The following is a 21225-nucleotide window of genomic DNA, read 5'->3' on the forward strand; positions in this document are numbered from 1 at the left end:
CTAACTCTCTTTCCTTTCTCGATCTCTCTCTATCTCTCTCTATCTCTCTCTTTCCTTTCTCTATCTCTCTCTATCTCTCTCTATCTCTCTCTTTCCTTTCTCTATCTCTCTCCATCTCTCTCTTTCCTTTCTCTATCTATCTCTCTCTTTCCTTTCTCTATCGCTCTTCATATTTCGCCCTCTCTCTCTCTCTTTCTCCTTTTTCTGTGTCTCTGTCTGTCTCTCTATCTTTCGACCTCTTTCTTACCTCTGACCTTTTCTGTTATGTGTTTTTCTGTCCCTCCAGTTCTTCAGTTTCTTTTCCCTCTCTGAGTGTTGCGTGTTCTGTGCTCCGTTAGGTCCTTCCATCCCAGTCTCTCTCTCTCTCAGGTGGCAGCTGCACATCTCTGTCGTTAGCAGAGACAAGTGACGTCTGTTAGTACGTGCCTTCCACTCACTGTCTGCTGAGGACTTCTGTGTGTGTGTGTGTGTGTGTGTGACTGTGTGTTAGTGATGGGCGGGTTGACTCATAACCCGCAGTGCCCGCGGTTATATCCGTGGGGTGGGCGGGTTTAGGTTCATAAAATATTGTTTGGATGAAGGGCGGGTGGATGCGTGGCAGATTGAACAAAGAGAAAATAATGCATGTATACATCTTGTGTTATTTAGATCTATAGGAAACATTAAGGTTTTTCTTTCATATTTTTTTATCTGACGCTAAGCTTTAGGGCTTAACTGTACGCAGGCCAAATACACTCCAATTGCCGAATGCATTTAGGATCTTGGGAAGAAAAAGTTCACGTTGATCCACTGAGGTTAATTCAATAAGAGAAAAGCTGCAAAATGGAGAGTTGAAAATAAAAAGGGAGGGCTTCAGAACAGTAGCCTTATGTTTGGAAATATGTTTTTGATGATTGTGAGGCACTATACAAATTCAACAAACTTCAAATATGGCAGGTAAAGGGAACTGTACTGGTCAAATGGGTAAAATGGAATAGTAACTGAAATCTGGGCACTGAGTGTTGGTCTAACCTCTCACATACCCTTATATAATATTAACTCATGCAGAATTAAGCAGTTTGTGAAGTACAATGATACACTAAATGTACATTTTGACTCTAGAAGAGGAGTGGAGATATATGATTTATTTATTTCAGCAACTTGAGAGAATGAATGCATGGGTAGGGACTGTCTGCAAAGGTGCTATCTTTATCAGCACCATAAAAGCTAATAGTATTTCAACCACATAAAACATGCATCCAAGCCAAACTGAAATCTTATCTGAAACATATTGGGTCATTTTCATAGCTTTAAATTCCCTTAAAACTGGACAAACTGATGTAATTTGGAAATTTTGCACTGAAAACATTTCCTGTTTTTGATTAATTATTGCATTTTCTCCCCGGTCCCTTAACATCTTTGCCGCGCGAGAGAAGCAGAGATGAAAGCAAGAACTTTACCAATGTCAACTAGATTAAAGCATTCATAATGATGAATGACATATTTTCTGGTAAGCAAGGGTTTATTTAGTATTCTAGGGCAACAAGTAATGACAGAAGGTAAGCTGCATGTATCTAATTATAGGCAAGTTGACTAACAAATAGCCTACAGCGCATTTGTGGGTTAGGGTCAGGTGCAGGCCTCAGATTTTCACTTCATCACATATAGTCAGGCGGTTGCGGATGAACAAACACCTGACCCGCGCATCACCACTGTGTGCGTCTCTGTGCTCGTGTGTGTGCGCGCGCGTGCACGTCTTCATAGCGTCAACACTCCGCTGTGTACAAGTGACATTCAGCTTAACTCTCTCCCTGAGCTCCATTCTTTTTACTCCAACTAGAATGGAGAGACAGTACTCCTCTTTTCCCAGTCACCTTCTTACAGCCCTTTCTCTAGTTTCGCTGTGTTTCCATCATCTCTTCACCCACTCTCCTCCCCCTTCCCCCAGTCTGTGAGGAGATGAGCAGAGCGTCACAGGGATGGTGGTGGGGTGAGAAGAGGGGGGGCCTCTGTCCTCTGCCAAGGACACCCCAGGCTTTTCATTAGAGTAATGGACTAATGCCTTGAGAGAGAGGAACACGTGTGCACACACTCTGAGACACACAACTTGGCTGTGTTTACACAGGCAGCATAATTCTGATCTTTTGCCCAATTTATTGGCAAAAGATCAGACCTAATTGGGCAAAAGATCAATAAAATGGCAAAAAATCTGAATCGGGCTGCGTAAGCTGTGTAAACGCAGCTGTGTTTCTCTATCAAACCTACACAGACGCTGACATAGACACACTGCACTACACACACACACACACACACACACACACACACACACACACACACACACACACACACACACACACACACACACACACACACACACACACACACACACACACACACACACACACACACACACACACACACACACACACACAGAGAGTGAGAGAGGGCAATATTGCTTACGTTCATCAAATATTCCTCCTGATCCAACCCACTGCTTTCACACTCATCTTTTTCTCAGCTGCTGGTCCAGGCTGAGAGGAGAGTAAGACATGTGCTGTATTCATTAATCTGAATGTCATAGCTATGAATGTCATAGCAGTGAATGCCATAGCACTGAAAGTCAATTAAATCACACATATCGTTATTGATTGACTAATCAACACGGTCTTATTTATCATCGCTCGGCAGCAATATCCCTCGAGGAGTTTGCAATGGATTTCACATGACTGGGCAGGGGCGCAGCCATCAGTGGGACTGGGAGGGCATAGGCCCACCAACTTGCGAGACTGGCCCACCCACTGGGGAGCAAGGCCCAGCCAATCAAAATGGGTTTTTCCCCACATAAGGGCTTTATTCCAGACAATCCTGCAAGTGAAGAAGCTGGATGTGGAGGTCCTGGGCTGGCATGGTGACACGTGGCCTGCGGTTGTGAGGCCGGTTGGACATGCTGCCAAATTCTTTATAATGCTGGAGGCGGCTTATGGTAGAGAAATGAACATTCAATTCTCTGGCAACAGCTCTGGTGGACATTCCTGCAGTCAGCATTGCAATTGTACGCTCCCTCAAAACTTGGGACATCTGTGGCATTGTGTTGTGTGACAAACTGCACATTTTAGAGTGGCTTTTTATTGTCCCCAGCACAAGGTGCACTTGTGTAATGATCATGCGTTAATCAGCTTCTTGACATGCCACACCTGTCAGGTGGACGGATTATCTATTATCTATTATACATTTCTGGGATCTTTTATTTCAGCTCATAAAACATGGGACCAACACTTTACATGTTGCGTTTATATTTTTGTTCAGTATAGTTGACCTGGTTAGCATTGTACTACAGATGTAGGATCTTAATTTGAGCCACTTTGCTACAGCAGGAATATAATCCTGCAGCAACAGGAATTATTTTGTGGATTATAATTAATGGACCTTTTTGTAGGGGTTGATACATTTTTAGGGCAAATCAAGGTCTGAAATGTCAAAGTTGAAATTACAAACTTTAGAAGCCTTTTCAAAACTCAAATACACTACATGTTTGCATTTCTCAGCAACAAAAGGGTGATCAAATTAAGATCCTACATCTGTAGTTGATCTGGGATGAATACAACATGGGCATGTAGAAAAGTTGAAAAGGCTTTTAGTGGTGTGTGTGTGTATGTGTGTGTGTGTGTGTGTGTGTGTGTGTCTACGTAGCGACCCTGAAGACTGCACAGCACTACTTCACTTCTACATCACACACTCTTCTTCTCTGTGTGATTCTGGTCCTCTCTATCTCATCCTTCCATCTTATCTTTTTCAGTGACGTGTGGTGAGGTCGGTGGCAGGGTAAGCACTGGCTATTATCAAAGCCAAATTTACTCAAAAATAAACCTTGATGAATCCCAAGTTCACCATGCAACAGATAGCTCCAACAACCAGAGTGACCTAGGCTATTAACCAAAATGTACAAACAATTTTAACCAAATGTAAATACCAACGTAGCCAAGATACACAAGCGATCGCCTACGATGGCATCATATTTAAATTTCATCCAACCAAAATGTCACACTGATCAACTCAGGTCACCCAGAGACCGATGCAGCATCCACAGTTACAACTGAAAGGCACTAAAAGACCAATATATGGACACATTTAATCGGGAGAATTTGCAACACAAAATCCATAGCCTTTCACAATGGATTTACAATTCTTCCAATGATCATGGCTATTCTGTGCCACTAGTGTAAAGTGAAGTAGCTAGTTACATTGCTGGATAGCTAATCAGATGTGTGGCTTTCAGATCACAGACATCAGAAATGTAACACAACTTCAAGGATACATATAGTTATAGCTCGTTACAACTAAATAGCTAGCTACACTAGCTAGCTAGTAGCTGCTCTTAGCAACGCGGGTGTATTTACAGCTTTCCTTTATTAGATTATCACTGGGTAACCACTGCCTTCCCTGACTTCACGTCACTGATCTTTTCCAAGTAGCAATTGTTCACTCCAGTATTTATGCCTTCTGTGCATGTGGGCTGTACTCGGTGGCCTTGATGTTGCTCCGTAACGGCTGAGCAGCGGAAATTATGGGGAGGGAGTGTTTCACTGTGATCCTTCCTGGGTAAAGCCTCTGACTCACTACTGTGTGTTTGTGTGTGTGTGTGTGTGTGGGGGGGGGGGGGGGGGTACACTCATGTGTGTGCGTGTGTGTATGCACCTGCATGTTTGTGTGTTTACCCAATTGGTGGTGATTGGATGAAGAAAGACATTAAAAAAACAGACCAAAATCTCATTGTTTTCTCTTTTCACTTGGAGACTGCTGCAGACTTTGAGCTAGCCTTGAGAAGGAGGGACTGCAGTGCTAATAATGAGGAGATGAATGTATTTTGTGGGAAAGTTGTCATTGAAACTTGGTGCTGAGAGTAATTCCCCCTCCTTGGGGGGGTGTGATGAACTTTTCTGCTGGAGCTGCGGGTCCCCGCTCAGTACGACAGGGTGGATGACTGAGATGGAGGGAGGAAACGAGGGGAGGAAGGGAGGGAAGGCGATGCAGAGCCAGGCTCCCACAGGTTCGGGAGAAAGAGGAGGATAGGGAGAGAAAGATAATGAGCGAGAGAGGGGGAAGAAGAGAGAGGAAAGAGAGACAGAAAGAGAAGAGGCGAGAGAGAGAGAGAGAAAGAGAGAGAGCTCATTGTCCACCCCCTGCTCTCTCTATCAATCTAATGGGTGACAACCGCCTCTACATCCTCACACAAACCCCCTACACACACACAGCTCGAGGCTGCATTTTGCCAGGCTGCCTACGCTGATGCGGAGGTATGAATCATGGCATGGAATGGAATGGCACAGCATGACGTGATGGCTGTGCATTGTTAACACAGTACAGTTTGGTACAGTTATAGTACTGACATCCTGTATGGGACAACACAGCTGATGTCAGACTGTAGATACATGGGGACATGGTGTAGGTCAAGCAGCTATACACCTGAATTCTAATCGGACAAAACAGTACAGAGAAAAAAACCTGGTAAAAACGGTGTGCAGGTGAGGTTGGTGGAGTGCTGCAGATGGAGTGTAAGCAAAACCAAAACAGGTTTTTAGAAATGTTTGCAAATGTATTAAAAACAAAAAACAGAAGTACCTTATTTACATACTGTAACTATTCAGATCCTTTGTGATGAGACTCGAAATTGAGCTCAGGTGCATCCTGTTTCCATTGAACATCCTTGAGATGTTTCTACAACTTGATTGTAGTCCACCTGTGGTAAATTCATTTGATTGGACATGATTTGAAAAGGCACACATCTGTCTATATAAAGGTCCCACAGTTGACAGTGCATGTCAGAGCAAAAACCAAGCCATGAGGTTGAAGGAATTGTCTGTAGAGCTCCGAGACAGGATTGTGTTGAGGCTCAGATCTGAGGAAGGGTACCTCATTCTTAAATGGAAGAAGTTTGCAACCACCAAGATTCTTCCCAGAGCTGGCCACCCGGCCAAACTGAGCAATCGGGGGAGAAGGGCCTTGGTCAAGGAGGTGACCGAGAACCCGATGGTCACTCGGACAGAGCTCCAGAGTTCCTCTGTGGAGATTGGAGAACCTTCCAGAAGGACAACAATCTCTGCAGCACTCCACCAATCAGGTCTTTATGGTAGAGTGGCCAGACGGAAGCCACTCCTCAGTAAAAGGCACATGACAGCCCACTTGGAGTTTGCCTAAAGGCACCTAAAGGACTCTCAGACCATGAGAAACAAGATTCGCTGGTCTGATGAAACCAAGATTGAACTCTTTGGCCTGAATGCCAAGCGTCACGACTGGAGGAAACCGTGCACCATCCCTACGGTGAAGCATTGTGGTGGCAGCATCATGCTGTGTGCATGTTTTTCATTGCAGGGACTGGGAGACTAGTCAGGATCGAGGGAACGGTGAACTTAGCAAAGTACAGAGAGATCCTTGATGTAAACCTGCTCCAGGGTGATCTGAACGTCAGACTGGGGTGAATACAGGTGTGCCAAATACAGGTGTAGCATCATACCCAAGAAAACGTGAGGCTGTAATTGCTGCCAACGATGCTTCAAAACAGTAAAGGGTCTGAATACTTATGTAAAATGTGATATTTCATTTTTTTTATTTTTTTTATTAATTTGCAAACATTTCTAAAAAACAGTATTTGCTTTGTCGTTATGGGGTATTGTGTGTAGATTGATGAGGGGAAAAAACTATTTTAGAATACATTTTAGAATAAGGCTGTAGTGTAACAAAAGGTGGAAAGAGTCAAGGGGTCTGAATACTTTCCGAATGCACTGTATATGAAAACCACACAACAAATATAAGTACACAAAAAAAGTTTGTTCAATCAGTTAAGCATAGCAAAATCAGTTAAGCAAAGCATATTAATTATAATTGTACATGATATACTCAAAAACAAGAAACTATGTTTGATTATGTGTGCATGTGTGAGAGTTAGACTACATGGAGGGGATTATTGGAGCGTTTGGTCCATCAGGCTGACAATGTGAAGATAAGAATTCTATAGTATGCTACCTCTGTATCTGATAGAGAATTGACTGCGAGGTGCGGCAGTGGGGAGGGTGAAGGTTATCGAAACGTTTTGTGTTATATAGATGGATTTCAGAATTAACCTGGGAGAATCCATTGAAGGGTTTAGCTTGACCTCAACAGCAGATATAGTGGCACGTGACCACTTTTGAGGTCTGAAAATGTCAAACATGACACCAGCTAACCCAGAACGTAAAGATGTGTATACAGGCATGTCTGTCAGCACATATGGGCGCCGTTCTATGCCTGCTTTTTCCATCTCTGCCTGGCATACACACAAAGTCACACACTCACACATGCGAGCAAACATATGCATGCACATACACATGCAAGTGTGTATACGCACACATGTACACACACACTCCTCACTGGGGTGTTAATAGGTTCTCAGTGTGTGTGCTAGTACAGAGCTGGCCATGTCTCTCTAAAAGGAGACTCCTGCCGGGGGAGCAGGTGCAACTGAGGGAGACTGGGTATTACGTGGGCATTAGGCGGGCACATGGTGGCGGGCATGGGGGCAGAGTGGCACCCCCCTCTGAGCCCTGGACTGGCCCATTCAGGGTTGTGATGTCTGAATTATGTGCCAAGCTTCTGCTGGGTTTTCCCCTCTTTGTGCCACTGTTTCACACTAGAGGTTCAGAAAAGCGAAAATGTACCTACCTTCTCCAACTACAAACTCTCACGTTAATTCACACTCACAGTGACTCACTCCCCGAGTTCTTTGATTCTGAATCTATTGCCATTGGAATACATTCAGCTTGACCCATTTGGCGAGGGTTTGTCGCTTCTTTCACAAACGATTCATGCCCGGAGACAACAACACACTTACACAGCTTGCATCTTTGTGGAACAATTACTTAGGAAAGTATGCAAAGCCACTGGAGAATGGAGATGCCTTTGTGACCTTTGTGACCTTTGTGAGATTTCTGAGCTTTTAACAGACAACTTTTAGTTAGGGGAAGAGAAAAACAAACAGTAACTTTTTTTGTAACTTTCAATGTGACTGTTAGAATGGCCATTGAAAAAGGGAAAAGTACACACATCCCACTGGTTCAGGTGCTGGACGGAAAAACAAATGTGAAGAAATTAAGGATGTTTACAACTCTGATATATACCTAAATACATTCTAATGGGAATGTGAGCAGAGTTTTGCTCACATCCTTCATGTCTTTACTCAAAATGACTGTCCATGATAAATATAGATCATCCATGTTATGGGATATATATGTTACAGTACGAGAGATTGGGGTAAGTCGAGCCACCCTTGTTTCTAGGAAACCATACACAATATGTATCATTTGACCAAATATTTAGGAACCGGTCATTTCATTGAGTCTGTGAAGAAGCAAGTTAAGTCCAAAAAACGGATTTTCACCAAGTCAAATGAGTTTATTGTGTTAGTTTCTTGATGAGTTGGCACAATGGTTGAACAGATGTATGTTTTCTTCTCAGGCCTAACGCAAGCTGGGATATGAGGTAACAACAGGGCCTATGTTAAAAGTGTTTTTAAAAAGTACAAATCGAATCAAACTTTATTTGTCACATGCGCCGAATACAACAAGTGTGGACCTTACCGTGAAATGCTTACTTACAAGCCCTTAACCAACAGTGCAGTTCAAGAAGAGTTAAGAAAATATTTATCAAATAAACAAAAGTAAAACATTTGTAACACAATAGCATAACAATAACGAGGCTATACAGGCGGTACTGGTACAGAGTCAGTGTGCGGGGGTACAGGTTAGTTGAGTTTATTTGTACATGTAGGGGTGAAGTGACTAAAGTGACTATGCACTCCGGTGGCCATATGATTAATTGTTCAGAAGTCTTATGGCTTGGGGGTAGAAGCTGTTAAGGAGCCTTTTGGTCCAAGACTTGGCGCTCCTGTACCACTTGCTGTGCGGTAGCACAGAAAACAGGCTATGACTTGGGTGACTGGAGTCTATGACTTGGGTGACTGGAGTCTATGACTTGGGTGACTGGAGTCTATGACTTGGTGACTGGAGTCTATGACTTGGGTGACTGGAGCCTCTGACAATTTTATGGGCTTTCCTCTGACAACGCCTATTACAGTATATAGGTCCAGGATGGCAGGAAGCTTGGCCCCAGTGATGTACTGGGCCATACGCACTACCCTGTGTAGCGCCTTACGGTCAGATGCCGAGCAGTTGCCATACCAGACGGGGATGCAACCGGTCAGGATGCTCTCGATGGTGCAGCTGTAAAACTTTTTGAGGATCTGGGGACCCATGCCAAATCTTTTCAGTACAATGTTTTTGTTAGGTGTTAAGCCTGTGGTAAAATATGCTTAAAAGTATTAAAAGACCAACAAGTTATTGCGATTGTGTTGAATTGTGTTTGGGAAATAAAGATAAACATGGTTTTAAAAAGGTGGTGGTAATATTTAATTCTGTATAGACATTTGTAGGTGGCTTACCCCATACCCAGGAAAGTTGTGCCAAGAGACCACTTTTTTAGCGACAAGCTATGTTTCAAAACTGTAATGTTTACACGAACTCTGACTATTTCCAGGGATACACAACATCCTGAAATATATGTAGACATCTTTGTTAGAAAGAATACTATGTTTGAAATGACTGCAACACTTAACAAAGAGCTGCAGTTAGTTTCAGAATGGGTGGCAAGGAATAAGCTAGTCCTAAATAGCTGTATTATTAAAGGGAGGGTAAAGGGTAACCTCCCGGGTGGCGCAGTGGTCTAGGGCACTGCATCGCAGTGCTAGCTGCGCCCCCAGAGTCTCTGGGTTCGCGACCAGGCTGGGCTGGGTTCGCGCCCAGGCTCTGTCGCAGCCGGCCGCAACCGGGAGGTCCGTGGGGCGACGCACAATTGGCATAGCGTCAATCCGGGTTAGGGAGGGTTTGGCCGGTAGGGATATCCTTGTCTCAGTATGTAAAATGTATGCACTCTACTGTAAGTCGCTCTGGATAAGAGCGTCTGCTAAATGACTAAAATGTAAAATGTAAATGTAATAACAGAGTGACGCTGAATGTAAAGAAATGGATCAACGTACCCCACTCTCCCCTATGTGGGATTTACTGAATACCTATGTGGGATTTACTGATTTTACATACACAGATCAGATCTGATCTCAAGAAGAATCGATATCTAACCCCACATAGCAGGCACACCACACAAGACAAAAGGCTGGTGGCGACAACAGACACTGATTATGCAATATTATGCATGCTGATAACATCATTTTTCAGTAACTATCAATAAAGCATTCATTTCTTCCCTAATGAGGTCCTTTGATGAATCTGAACCACAACGCTGAATCTCCTTCTTTACAACATAAACACAGGTCTACTATTCTGTCAGTGTGTTACTGTAGCGACCTAACCCGTATGCACAGTATCTGGTGCTATATATGGCGGTAGTACAGCCATAAAAGGTGGAAGACGGTGCCGATTTTCTCTCGGGAGAGTGCTGCGGCGCTCTGTCTCTGTGTGTGCCGGTGCAATGTGTGCCATCTCAGCCCCAGGTAATGTATGACTTCCTGTAGCAATCGCTCTAATGAAGCAGGCAGGGAGAGGAGGCAGCTGGAGCCCAGTAGGTCTGAGAGATATAGAGTACTGAGAGAGAGAGGTGAGGGGTGACAGAGAGAGAGAGAGAGAGACAAAGAGAGAGATTATATTTTGTGGAGAAAAGCTAGCTAGCTGAGTAGGCAGCAGCCAGAGAATGGCCAGTCAGTGATAAATGCTCTGTCTCTCCAAATCAAAGTTTATTGGTCGGGTACACAGATTTGTAGATGTTATCGCAGGTGCAGCGAAATGCTTGTGTTTCTGTCTCCGACAGTGCAGTAATACCTATTAAGCCTTGAGCCGTTTGAGACATGGATTGTGTATGTGTGCCATTCAGAGGGTGAATGGGCAAGACAAAATATTTAAGTGCCTTTGAACAGGGTAAGGTAGTAGGTGCCAGGCACACCGGTTTGTGTCAAGAAGTGCAACTCTGCTGGGTTTTTCACGCTCAACAGTTTTGCGTGTGTATCAAGAATGGTCCACCACCCAAAGGACATCCAGCCCACTTTACAAAACTGTGGGAAGCATTGAAGTCAACATGGGCCAGCATCCCTGTGGAACGCTTTCGACACCTTGTATAGTCCATGCGCATGACGCATTGAGGTTGTTCTGAGAGCAAAATTTTTTTGGCCCATTCCTCCATGCAGATCTCCTCTAGAGCAGTGATGTTTTGGGGCTGTTGCTGGGCAACACGGACTTTCAACTCCCTCCAAAGATTTTCTATGGGGTTGAGATCTGGAGACTGGCTAGGCCACTCCAGGACCTTGAAATGCTTCTTACGAAGCCACTCCTTTGTTGCCCGGGCGGTGTGTTTGGGATCATTGTCATGCTGAAAGACCCAGCCACGTTTCATCTTCAATGCCCTTGCTGATGGAAGGAGGTTTTCACTCAAAATCTCACGATACATGGCCCCATTCATTCTTTCCTTTACACGGATCAGTCGTCCTGGTCCCTTTGCAGAAAGACAGCCCCAAAGCATGATGTTTCCACCCCCATGCTTCACAGTAGGTATGGTGTTCTTTGGATGCAACTCAGCATTCTTTGTCCTCCAAACACAACGAGTTGAGTTTTTACCAAAAAGTTATATTTTGGTTTCATCTGACCATATGACATTCTCCCAATCTTCTTCTGGATCATCCAAATGCTCTCTAGCAAACTTCAGACGGGCCTGGACATGTACTGGCTTAAGCAGGGGGACAAGTCTGCCACTGCAGGATTTGAGTCCCTGGCGGCGTAGTGTGTTACTGATGGTAGGCTTTGTTACTTTGGTCCCAGCTCTCTGCAGGTCATTCACTAGGTCCCCCCGTGTGGTTCTGGGATTTTTGCCCACCGTTCTTGTGATCATTTTGACCCCACGGGGTGAGATCTTGCGTGGAGCCCCAGATCGAGGGAGATTATCAGTGTATGTCTTCCATTTCCACACTTGTATGTCTTCCATTTCCTAATAATTGCCCCCACAGTTGATTTCTTCAAACCAAGCTGCTTACCTATTGCAGATTCAGTCTTCCCAGCCTGGTGCAGGTCTACAATTTTGTTTCTGGTGTCCTTTGACAGCTCTTTGGTCTTGGCCGTAGTGGAGTTTGGAGTGTGACTGTTTGAGGTTGTGGACAGGTGTCTTTTATACTGATAACAAGTTCAAACAGGTGCCATTAATACAGGTAACGAGTGGAGGACAGAGGAGCCTCTGTGAGAGCCAGAAATCTTGCTTAAATAAATTCATTAAAAATCCTACAATGTGATTTTCTGGATTTTCTTTTCTCATTTTGTCTGTCATAGTTGAAGTGTACCTATGATGAAAATTACAGGCCTCTCATCTTTTTAAGTGGTAGAACTTGCACAATTGGTGGCTGACTAAATACCTTTTTGCCCCACTGTATATACAGTGCCTTCAGAAAGTATTCACACCCCAGTACTTTTTCCATATTTTGTTGTGTTACAGCCTGCATTTAAAATAGATTACATTGAGATATTGTGTCACTGATCTACACACACCCCATAATGTCAAAGTGGAATATAGTTTGTAGAAAATAAGTATTCAACCCCTTTGTGAGGGCAAGCCTAAATAAGTTGAGGAGTAAAAATGTGCTTAACAAAACACATAATATTCTGTGAATAATATTCTCATTCTGTGTTCAATAATGACTACCCCATCTCTGTACCCCATACAATTATCTGTAACGTCCCTCAATCGAGCAGTGAATTTCAAGCACAGATTCAACCACAAAGGCCAGGGAGGTTTTTCAATGCCTCGCAAAGAATGGCACCAATTAGTAGATCTGTAAAAAATTAACAAAACAATACATTGAATATCTTTTTGAGCATGGTGAAGTTATTAATTAGGCTTTGGAGGGTGTATCAATACACCCAATCACTACAAAGATACAGGCGTCCTTCCTAACTCAGTTGCCAGAGAGGAAGTAAATAGCTCAGGGATTTCACCATGAGGCCAATGGCGATTTTAAAACGGTTACAGAGTTGATGATATGAGCAAACTGAGGATGGATCAACAACATTGTAGTTACTCCACAATACTAACCTAAATTACAGTGTGAAAAGAAGGAAACCTGTACAGAATAAAAATATTCCAAAACATGCATCCTGTTTGCAGCAAGGCACTAAAGTAAAACTGGAGAAAATGTAGCAAAGAAATGTACTTTTTGTCCTGAATACAAAGCGTTATGTTTGGGGCAAATCGAACACAACACACCACTCTTCATATTTTCAAGCATGGTGGTGGCTACATCATGTTATGTGAATGCTTGTAATCGGCCAGGATTACGGATTTCTTTAACATAACAATTAATGGAATACTATAAGCACATGCTTATAGCACAGCTATAAGCACAGGCAAAATACTAGAGGAAAACCTGGTTCAGTCTGCTTTCCAACAGACACTGGGAGACAAATTCACCTTTCAGCAGGAAAATAACCTAAAACACAAGGCCAAATATACACTGGAATTGCTTACCAAGACGGCATTGAATGTTCCTGAAAGCCTAGTTACAGTTTTGACTTAAATCGGTTTGAAAATCTATGGCAAGATTTGAAAATGGCTGTCCATCAATGATCAACAATCAACTTGACAGAGCTTGAAGAATTTTTTGAAAGAATAATGCCAAATATTGTACAATCCAGGTGTGCAAAGCTCTTAGAGACTTGATGCATTTTAGTAGAAACACAAGGAATAGAGCAGTAAAAAGATATGATTAAAATAGCTGAGTAGGCAATGCCTGACTCACGAAGCAAGCAGCACTGGAACTTATTACACACCTCTGTTATAAGCCAAATGGACTACAGTATCCACGGCCAGTTATAGTATTGTTGTCAAGTAGTACATATACCACAAAGACTTGATTTCGGAAAAGGTGTCCTACCACCATTTCAAAAGACATTTCAATTGGATCTTGCATTGGTTAGGTCCACACCTTTCTGCTGTTTGTTAAAGTAGTTGGATTACCCTCCCTGTAGGCCTATGTGACGCTCATGTGCAGTGAACTGCCACATAAATAGAGGTCACTGATGTCATCGTAGGTGCACTTCATCTTCCATGACAACTAACCCCCCAAAGTCATGGTGGAACGTGAGGAGACTGAGGTCAGGTTACTGTGAATTAGCATGGTTGGTCAGTTAGCATGGCTAGCTAGCATGCTCAGAGCATGAGGCTAGCCTAGAGTGTTAGCATAGGATATCTAGGGAAAAATGTCACAATATCATTACATACTGTGGTGAGGCGGCTTGTAAACTTGTCAGTCGCCACTGACGTCTATGCTTCTCACTGCCCTTTCACTCACTGAATATTTTACAGTGTCAGTGCCAGAAGAGTCTGGAAGTTCCCATTAGAGTCTGTTTATAGACATGCAAGGAGCGGCATTAGCCTTCCTGGCATTTTAGCAATGTCTTCGACAGGATGCTGAAAGCATGGAGTGATGATTTGAGAGCAGCCAGAAGCTCCAGTTATGAATATTACTGTAGTATGAGTACCTTTATACAGTTAGTGGAGACTGGACCAGGTGTTACACAGAAATTATGCAGAGCTCTTTGGCCATGCACACCAGTGGTGGATTTGGCATCGAAAAAAGGATGCAACTGGATGCACACCACACATATCTACATACAATATATATGCAAAAGTATGTGGACACCGCTTCAAATTTGTGGAATTCAGCCACGCCCATTGCTGACAGGTGTATAAAATCGAGCACACTGCCATGTAATCTCCATAGACAAACAATGACAGTAGTATGGCTTTACTGAAGCGCTCAGTTTACTGAAGCACTCACCTTTCCAACAAGTCAGTTGGTAACATTTCTGCCCTGCTAGAATTGCCCCGGTCAACTGTAAGTGCTGTTATTGTGAAGTGGAAACGTCTAGGAGCAACAACGGCTCAGCCGCAAAGTGGTAGGCCACACAAACTCACAGAACGGGACTGCTGAGTGCTGAAGCACGTAGCGCGTAAAAATTGTCTGTCCTCGGTTGCAATACTCACTACCGAGTTCCAAACTGCCTCAAGAAGCAACTTCAGCACAATAACTGTTTAGCTTCAGGAAATGGGTTTCCATGGCCGAGCAGCCATGCGCCGGCTGGAGTGGTGTAAAGCTCGCCACCATTGGACTCTGGAGCAGTGGAAACGCTTTCTCTGGAGTGATGAATCACGCTTCACCATCTGGCAGTCCGACAGACAAATCTAGGTTTGGCGGATGCCAGGAGAATGCTACCTGCCCGAATGCATAGTGCCAACTGTAAAGTTTGGTGGAGGAGGAATAATGGTCTGGGACTGTTCATGGTTCGGGCTAGGCCCCTTAGTTCCAGTGAAGAGAAATCTTAACGCTACAGCATACAATGACATTCTAGACGATTCTGAGCATCCAACTTTGTGTCAACAGTTGGGGGAAGGCCCTTTCCTGTTTCAGCATGACAATGCTCAGTGTACAAAGCAAGATCCATACAGAAATGGTTTGTCGAGATCGGTGTGGAGTAACTTTATATCTATATTTTATCCCCAATTTCGATCTTGTCTCATAGCTGCAACTCTCCAATGGGCTCGGGAGGCGAAGGTTGAGTCATGGGTCCCCCGAAACATGACCCGCCAAACCGCGCTTCTTAACACCTGCCCGCTTAACCGGGAAGCCAGCCGCACCAATGTGTCAGAGGAAACACTGTTCAACTGACGACCGAAGTCAGCCTGCCGGTGTCCGGCCCGTCACAAGGAGTCGCTAGAGCGCGATGAGCCAAGTAAACGGTGTGGAGTAACTTGACTGGCCTGCACAGAGCCCTGACTTCAACCCCATTGAACACCTTTGAGATGATTTGGAACGGCGACTGCGAGCCAGGCCTAATCGCCCAAAATCAGTGCCCGACCTCACTAATGCTCTTGTGGCTGAATGGAAGCAAGTCCCCGCAGCAATGTTCCAGCATCTAGTGGAAAGCCTTCCCAGAAGAGTGGAGGCTGTTGTAGAGCAAAGGGGGGACTAACTCCATATTAATGCCCATGATTTTGGAACGACATGTTTGACAAGCAGGTTTCCACATACTTTTGGTCATGTAGTGTATCTTCATACTAATTATCTCTCTCTCTTCCTTTGGCAGGTTGAGGCTCTGGGAAATGGAGTCTCTATTCGGCGGTGAGCTTAGGCTGCTGGGAGGTGGCGAGGGCTTAAAAGAGGACGGCTGTAGCGACGTGGGCTGGTCCTCCTCACCCCTCCCTGAAGACATGTACTCCGCATCCCACTTCACACTCATCACCGCCTACCAGGACATCAAGACACGGCTGGCGGGCCTGGAGAGAGAGAACAGCGGCATTAAGAGGAAGCTCAAGATCTACGAGATCAAGGTAGGCCACAGAGCTGATAGGTTGACAGATGAGCTTTTCCTGATCCTGACCATGTGACATGACCAGGAAATACTCTGAGCTCCAGTTAGGGGTCTGAGATGTTTCTGGGAAGGACAAACTCCTGGAATAGGAGTTAGAAGAGAGAAATGCCATGGTAACGGAATTACGCTGAGACTGCAATTTTTCACTTTCAAATGTATACCAAACTAAAACCATTGATTTCAAAGTATAACAAACCATAGAATTCTATGGACAAGGACTACTTTTAAAAAATCTTACAAAAACATTTTTTTTTTCTTTCACCCCTTTTTCCCCCAATTTCGTGGTATCTATTTGGTAGTCACAGTCTTGTCTCATCGCTGCAACTCCCGTACGGACTCGGGAAGGGCGAAGGTCGAGAGCCATGCGTCCTCCGAAACACGACCCAACCAAGCTGCACTGCTTGACACAATGCACGCTTAACCCGGAAGCCAGCCGCACCAATGTGTCGGAGGAATTAACGTACACCTGACGACCATGTCAGCATGCATGCGCCTGGCCCGCCACAGGAGTCGCTAGAGCACAATGGGACAAGGACATCCCTTCCTGGCCAAACCCTCTGATAACCCAGACAACGCTGGGCCATGGGTCTCCCTGTCGCGGCCGGCTGTAACAAAGACTGGACTCAAACCAGGATCTCTAGTGGCACAACTAGCAACTGCAATGCAGTGCCTTAGACCACTGCGCCACTCAGGAGGCCCTACAAAAACACATTTACAGGAGGAACTGTGCAGATTCAAAGTTTGGTAACAGAATAAAACTGAGGGAGATTTTACCGTAATTCAGTTTACACACTTTGCATCTGCACAGTCAAAAGTTAACACACACATCAGACCAAAAGACAGATTTTCCACCGGTCTAATGTCCATTGCTCGTGTTTCTTGGCGCAAGCAAGTATCTTCTTATTATTGGTGTCCTTTAGTAGTGATTTCTTTGCACCATTTCGACCCTGAAGGCCTGATTCATTCAGTCTCCTCTGAACAGTTGATGTTAAGATGTGTCTGTTACTTGAACACTGTGAAGCATTTATTTGGGCTGCAATCTGAGGTGCAGTTAACTCTAATGAACTTATCCTGTGCAGCAGAGGTAACTCTGGGTCTTCCTTTCCTGTGGCAGTCCTCATGAGAGCCAGTTTCATCATAGAGCTTGATGGTTTTTGCGAATGCACTTGAAGAAACTTTCAAAGTTTCAAAACATTTTCGGTATTGACTGACCTTCATGTCTTAAAGTAATGATGGACTGTTGTTTATCTTTGCTTATTTGAGCTGTTCTTGCCATAATATGGACTTTTTATTTATTTTACCAAACAGGGCTATCTTCTGTTTACCACCCCTACCTTGTCACAACACAACTGATTGTCTGAAACGCATTAAGAAGGAAAGAAATTCCACAAATTAACTTTTAACAAGGCACACCTGTTAATTGAAATGCCTTCCAGGTGACTACCTCATGAAGCTGGTTGAGAGAATGCCAAGAGTGTGCAAAGCTGTCATCAAGGCAAATGGTTGCTACTTTTTAAGAATCTCAAATACAAAGTATGTGTCTAAGCTTTTGACTGGTACTGTGTATATTTTTACTGTGTCAATTGTTCAAAGTAGTCATTGTGCATAGTTTGAATGGTTTGTTAAACTTTTATATCAATGGTTTTTGTTTTTAAACGTGGAATTGCCCAGGAGTCTCACTTACTTACTGACGGCGTTGTGGTTAGAGTGTCCACCCTGATATTGGAAGGTTGAGAGTTTGATCCCCGGCCGAGTCGTACCATAGACTGTAAAAATGTGACCCAATGCATCTTTTCTTAGCACTCAGCATTAAGGAGATATTTTGGGGGTAAGGCCCTGCGATAGACTAGCGTCCTGTCCAGGGGGTGTACTTGTACATCAAGCTGCCTCATGCTACAGAAAAAGGAGGCTGCTGCTCCTATGAGTTGTTCCAGCTCGCAGACGCCAAGTCTCGTGCAAGGCTACTTACTGACGAATCTAGCTTCCATATGCCCTATGTTGATGACTACCACTGTTGCGTGTTGCATGTGAGGGACGAGGGTCTCAGTATCCCGCTCTCTACATGCATGGAGTAGCAGAGAAGTAGTGTAAAGGAACACAGCTGGAGCAGCAGATGAACGGTCTGAGCTGTCCCACCTGGCAGGGGGGACTCTAATGTGACCCTGTGGGACAGCGCTGCAGGTGGGATGAAAGAGAGGAGAGAAAGGGGACAGGATGGAGAGAGAGGGGTGGAGGAAGAGAGAGAGATGGGTGAAGAACAAGGTACAGAGCGAAGGGCAAGAGAGAGAGAGAAAGAACGAGAGGAGAAGAGAGTGAGCGGGAGGGTGATGTAGAGAGTGCCTTCGGGGCTTGAGATTGCTATTTTTGTCTCTGTCCTGCCCCCCCAGATGTATGTACCCTCAGTAACAGACTGTCCATTAGGAAAGCAGCTGGCACTCAAGGCTTTTGGCCTCCATAAGGTTGCAGTGCGGTTGAATGCCTATAAAGTCTTTATTAAAATAACAGTTTGTTCAGTTTTAATCACCCCAAAAAAGAATGTGTTGATTTGTTTAGTACTGAATTATTCTCTTGTGACAGATGAAATAGAACAGCAAGATTTGGTTCTGGGTGCCGAGATTCCTACTAAATATGATGTTCTGTGCCTGTATAAATAGATTACGTAGCTAGTCTGTGCTTTTTTTTGATAATGCGATTGGTCTTTCCGAAATTGCACAAATGTGAGGAATTAGTTGGTCTGAATCTGAGTTGCAGATATGAAAATGTTTTCTCCAATGTTAAGGCTGGCTTAAAGTAAGATGGATGACAAGTAGAGAGTTGAGATCAGTGGCATCAGTTCAGCTAAACCTAGGGTATGGCAAAGTGGGGTGGGGGGGGGTCGATTCCCCCAAGGAATTTTTAGGAACTTTCAGGCTCATTTACTGTATTTCAACACAATTGAAAAACTCAAAATGATATGGAGAACAGCAAAAACAAACAAAAATTACCCCAGACATTAATTATCACTGCAATATTTGGCTTAAAGGTCTGTGAAACTGCGTGTACAATGTCAACTACAACTGTCAACCTCATCATAAATTAACTAATTTACTTGTGTAATGGCGCATACAGTGCAACATTAAATATAAGCATAATACACGCTATCGAGTCACAACTTCTCAGGCCGACTCTTTTCTCTGTATATATCAATGATGTCGCTCTTGCTGCGGGTGATTCTTTGATCCACCTCTACGCAGACGACACCATTCTGTACACATCTGGCCCTTCTTTGGACATCTGGCCCTTCTTTCCAAACGAGTTTCAATGCCATAAAACACTCCTTCCGTGGCCTCCAACTGCTCTTAAATGCTAGTAAAACTAAATGCATGCTCTTCAACCGATCGCTGCCCGCACCTGCCCGCCCGACTAGCATCACTACTCTGGACGGTTCTGACTTAGAATATGTGGACAACTATAAATACTTAGATGTCTGGCTAGACTATAAACTCTCCTTCCAGACTCACATTAAGCATCTCCAATCCAAAGTTAAATCTAGAATCGGCTTCCTATTTCACAACAAAGCCTACTTCACTCATGCTGCCAAACATACCCTCGTAAAACTGACTATCCTACCGATCCTTGACTTCGGCGATGTCATTTACAAAATAGCCTCCAACACTCTACTCAGCAAATTGGATGCAGTCTATCACAGTGCCATCCGTTTTGTCACCAAAGCCCCATATACTATCCACCACTGCGACCTGTATGCTCTCGTTGGCTGGTCCTCGCTACATATTCGTCGCCAAACCCGCTGGCTCCAGGTCATCCCCATAACATTTGTATTTACTTTTTTTGCTCTTTTGCACACCAGTATTTCTACTTGCACATCATACAAGTCTTTGCTAGGTAAAGCTCCACCTTATCTCTGCTCACTGGTCACCATAGCAACACCCACCCATAGCACGCGCTCCAGCAGGTATATTTCACTGGTCATCCCCAAGCCTGGAACAAATTGCAAAAATCACTGATGTTGGAGACTTATATCTCCCTCACTAACTTTAAGTGTCAGCTGTCAGAGCAGCTTCTCGATCACTGCAGCTGTACACAGCCATCTGTAAATAGCCCATCCAACTACCTACCTCATCCCCATATTGTTTTTATTTACTTTTTTTTGCTCTTTTGCACACCAGTATTTCTACTTGCACATCCTCATCTGCACATATATCACTCCAGTGTAAATTGCTAAATTGTAATTACTTCGCCACTATTCGCCTATTTATTGCCTTACCTCCTTAATTCATTTACACACACTGTATACAGATTTTTCTATTGTGTTATTGACTGTATGTTTGTTTATCCCATGTGTAACTCGGTGTAGTTGTTTTTGTCGCCCTGCTTTGCTTTATCTTGGCCAGGTCGCAGTTGTAAATGAGAACTTGTTCTCAACTGGCCTACCTGGTTAAATAAAGGTGAAATAAAAAATAAATATAGGGGGGGGTTCGGGGGCGTCCGCATGGTCCTAAAGCACACCGTTGCCTCGTTTTGTATCAGATTCCAATGATAAAACTGGGGGGGGGGCCAAAAATGCACCCCTGAATACATCAAAGGACTTACTTAATTAAGTCTACAATCGACAGGGACTCATACAGTGTAGGCTATTGCGACAGTGTCATTGTCTCCTGGGCCCCCCACCAACGTTGTCTTGTGTGCTTCCCGCTCACTTTTGCATTTGCCTGTCTGCATTATTCGCCAGGGAAGGGAAACCTTCTGCGAATATTGAAGAATTGTATCAACAAGGTAGCTCTGAGAATATTGAAACATTGTA

General features: G+C 44.1%; 1 protein-coding gene across 4 annotated transcripts in view; it reads left to right on the plus strand.

The window, feature by feature from the left end:
• The window catches only part of tbkbp1 (TBK1 binding protein 1), a 72581-nt gene that overhangs the window by 15591 nt on the left and 35765 nt on the right, over positions 1-21225 (plus strand). For all 4 annotated transcript variants that reach the window (XM_055912676.1, XM_055912704.1, XM_055912611.1 and 1 more), the window contains exon 2: positions 16140-16383. In XM_055912676.1, the coding sequence (XP_055768651.1) occupies positions 16156-16383 (228 nt within the window). In that variant the 5' untranslated portion in view covers positions 16140-16155. The remainder of the gene's footprint in view (positions 1-16139; positions 16384-21225) is intronic.

The sequence above is a fragment of the Salvelinus fontinalis genome, chromosome 1 (assembly GCF_029448725.1).
Source record: "Salvelinus fontinalis isolate EN_2023a chromosome 1, ASM2944872v1, whole genome shotgun sequence".
Lineage (NCBI taxonomy): Eukaryota > Metazoa > Chordata > Actinopteri > Salmoniformes > Salmonidae > Salvelinus > Salvelinus fontinalis.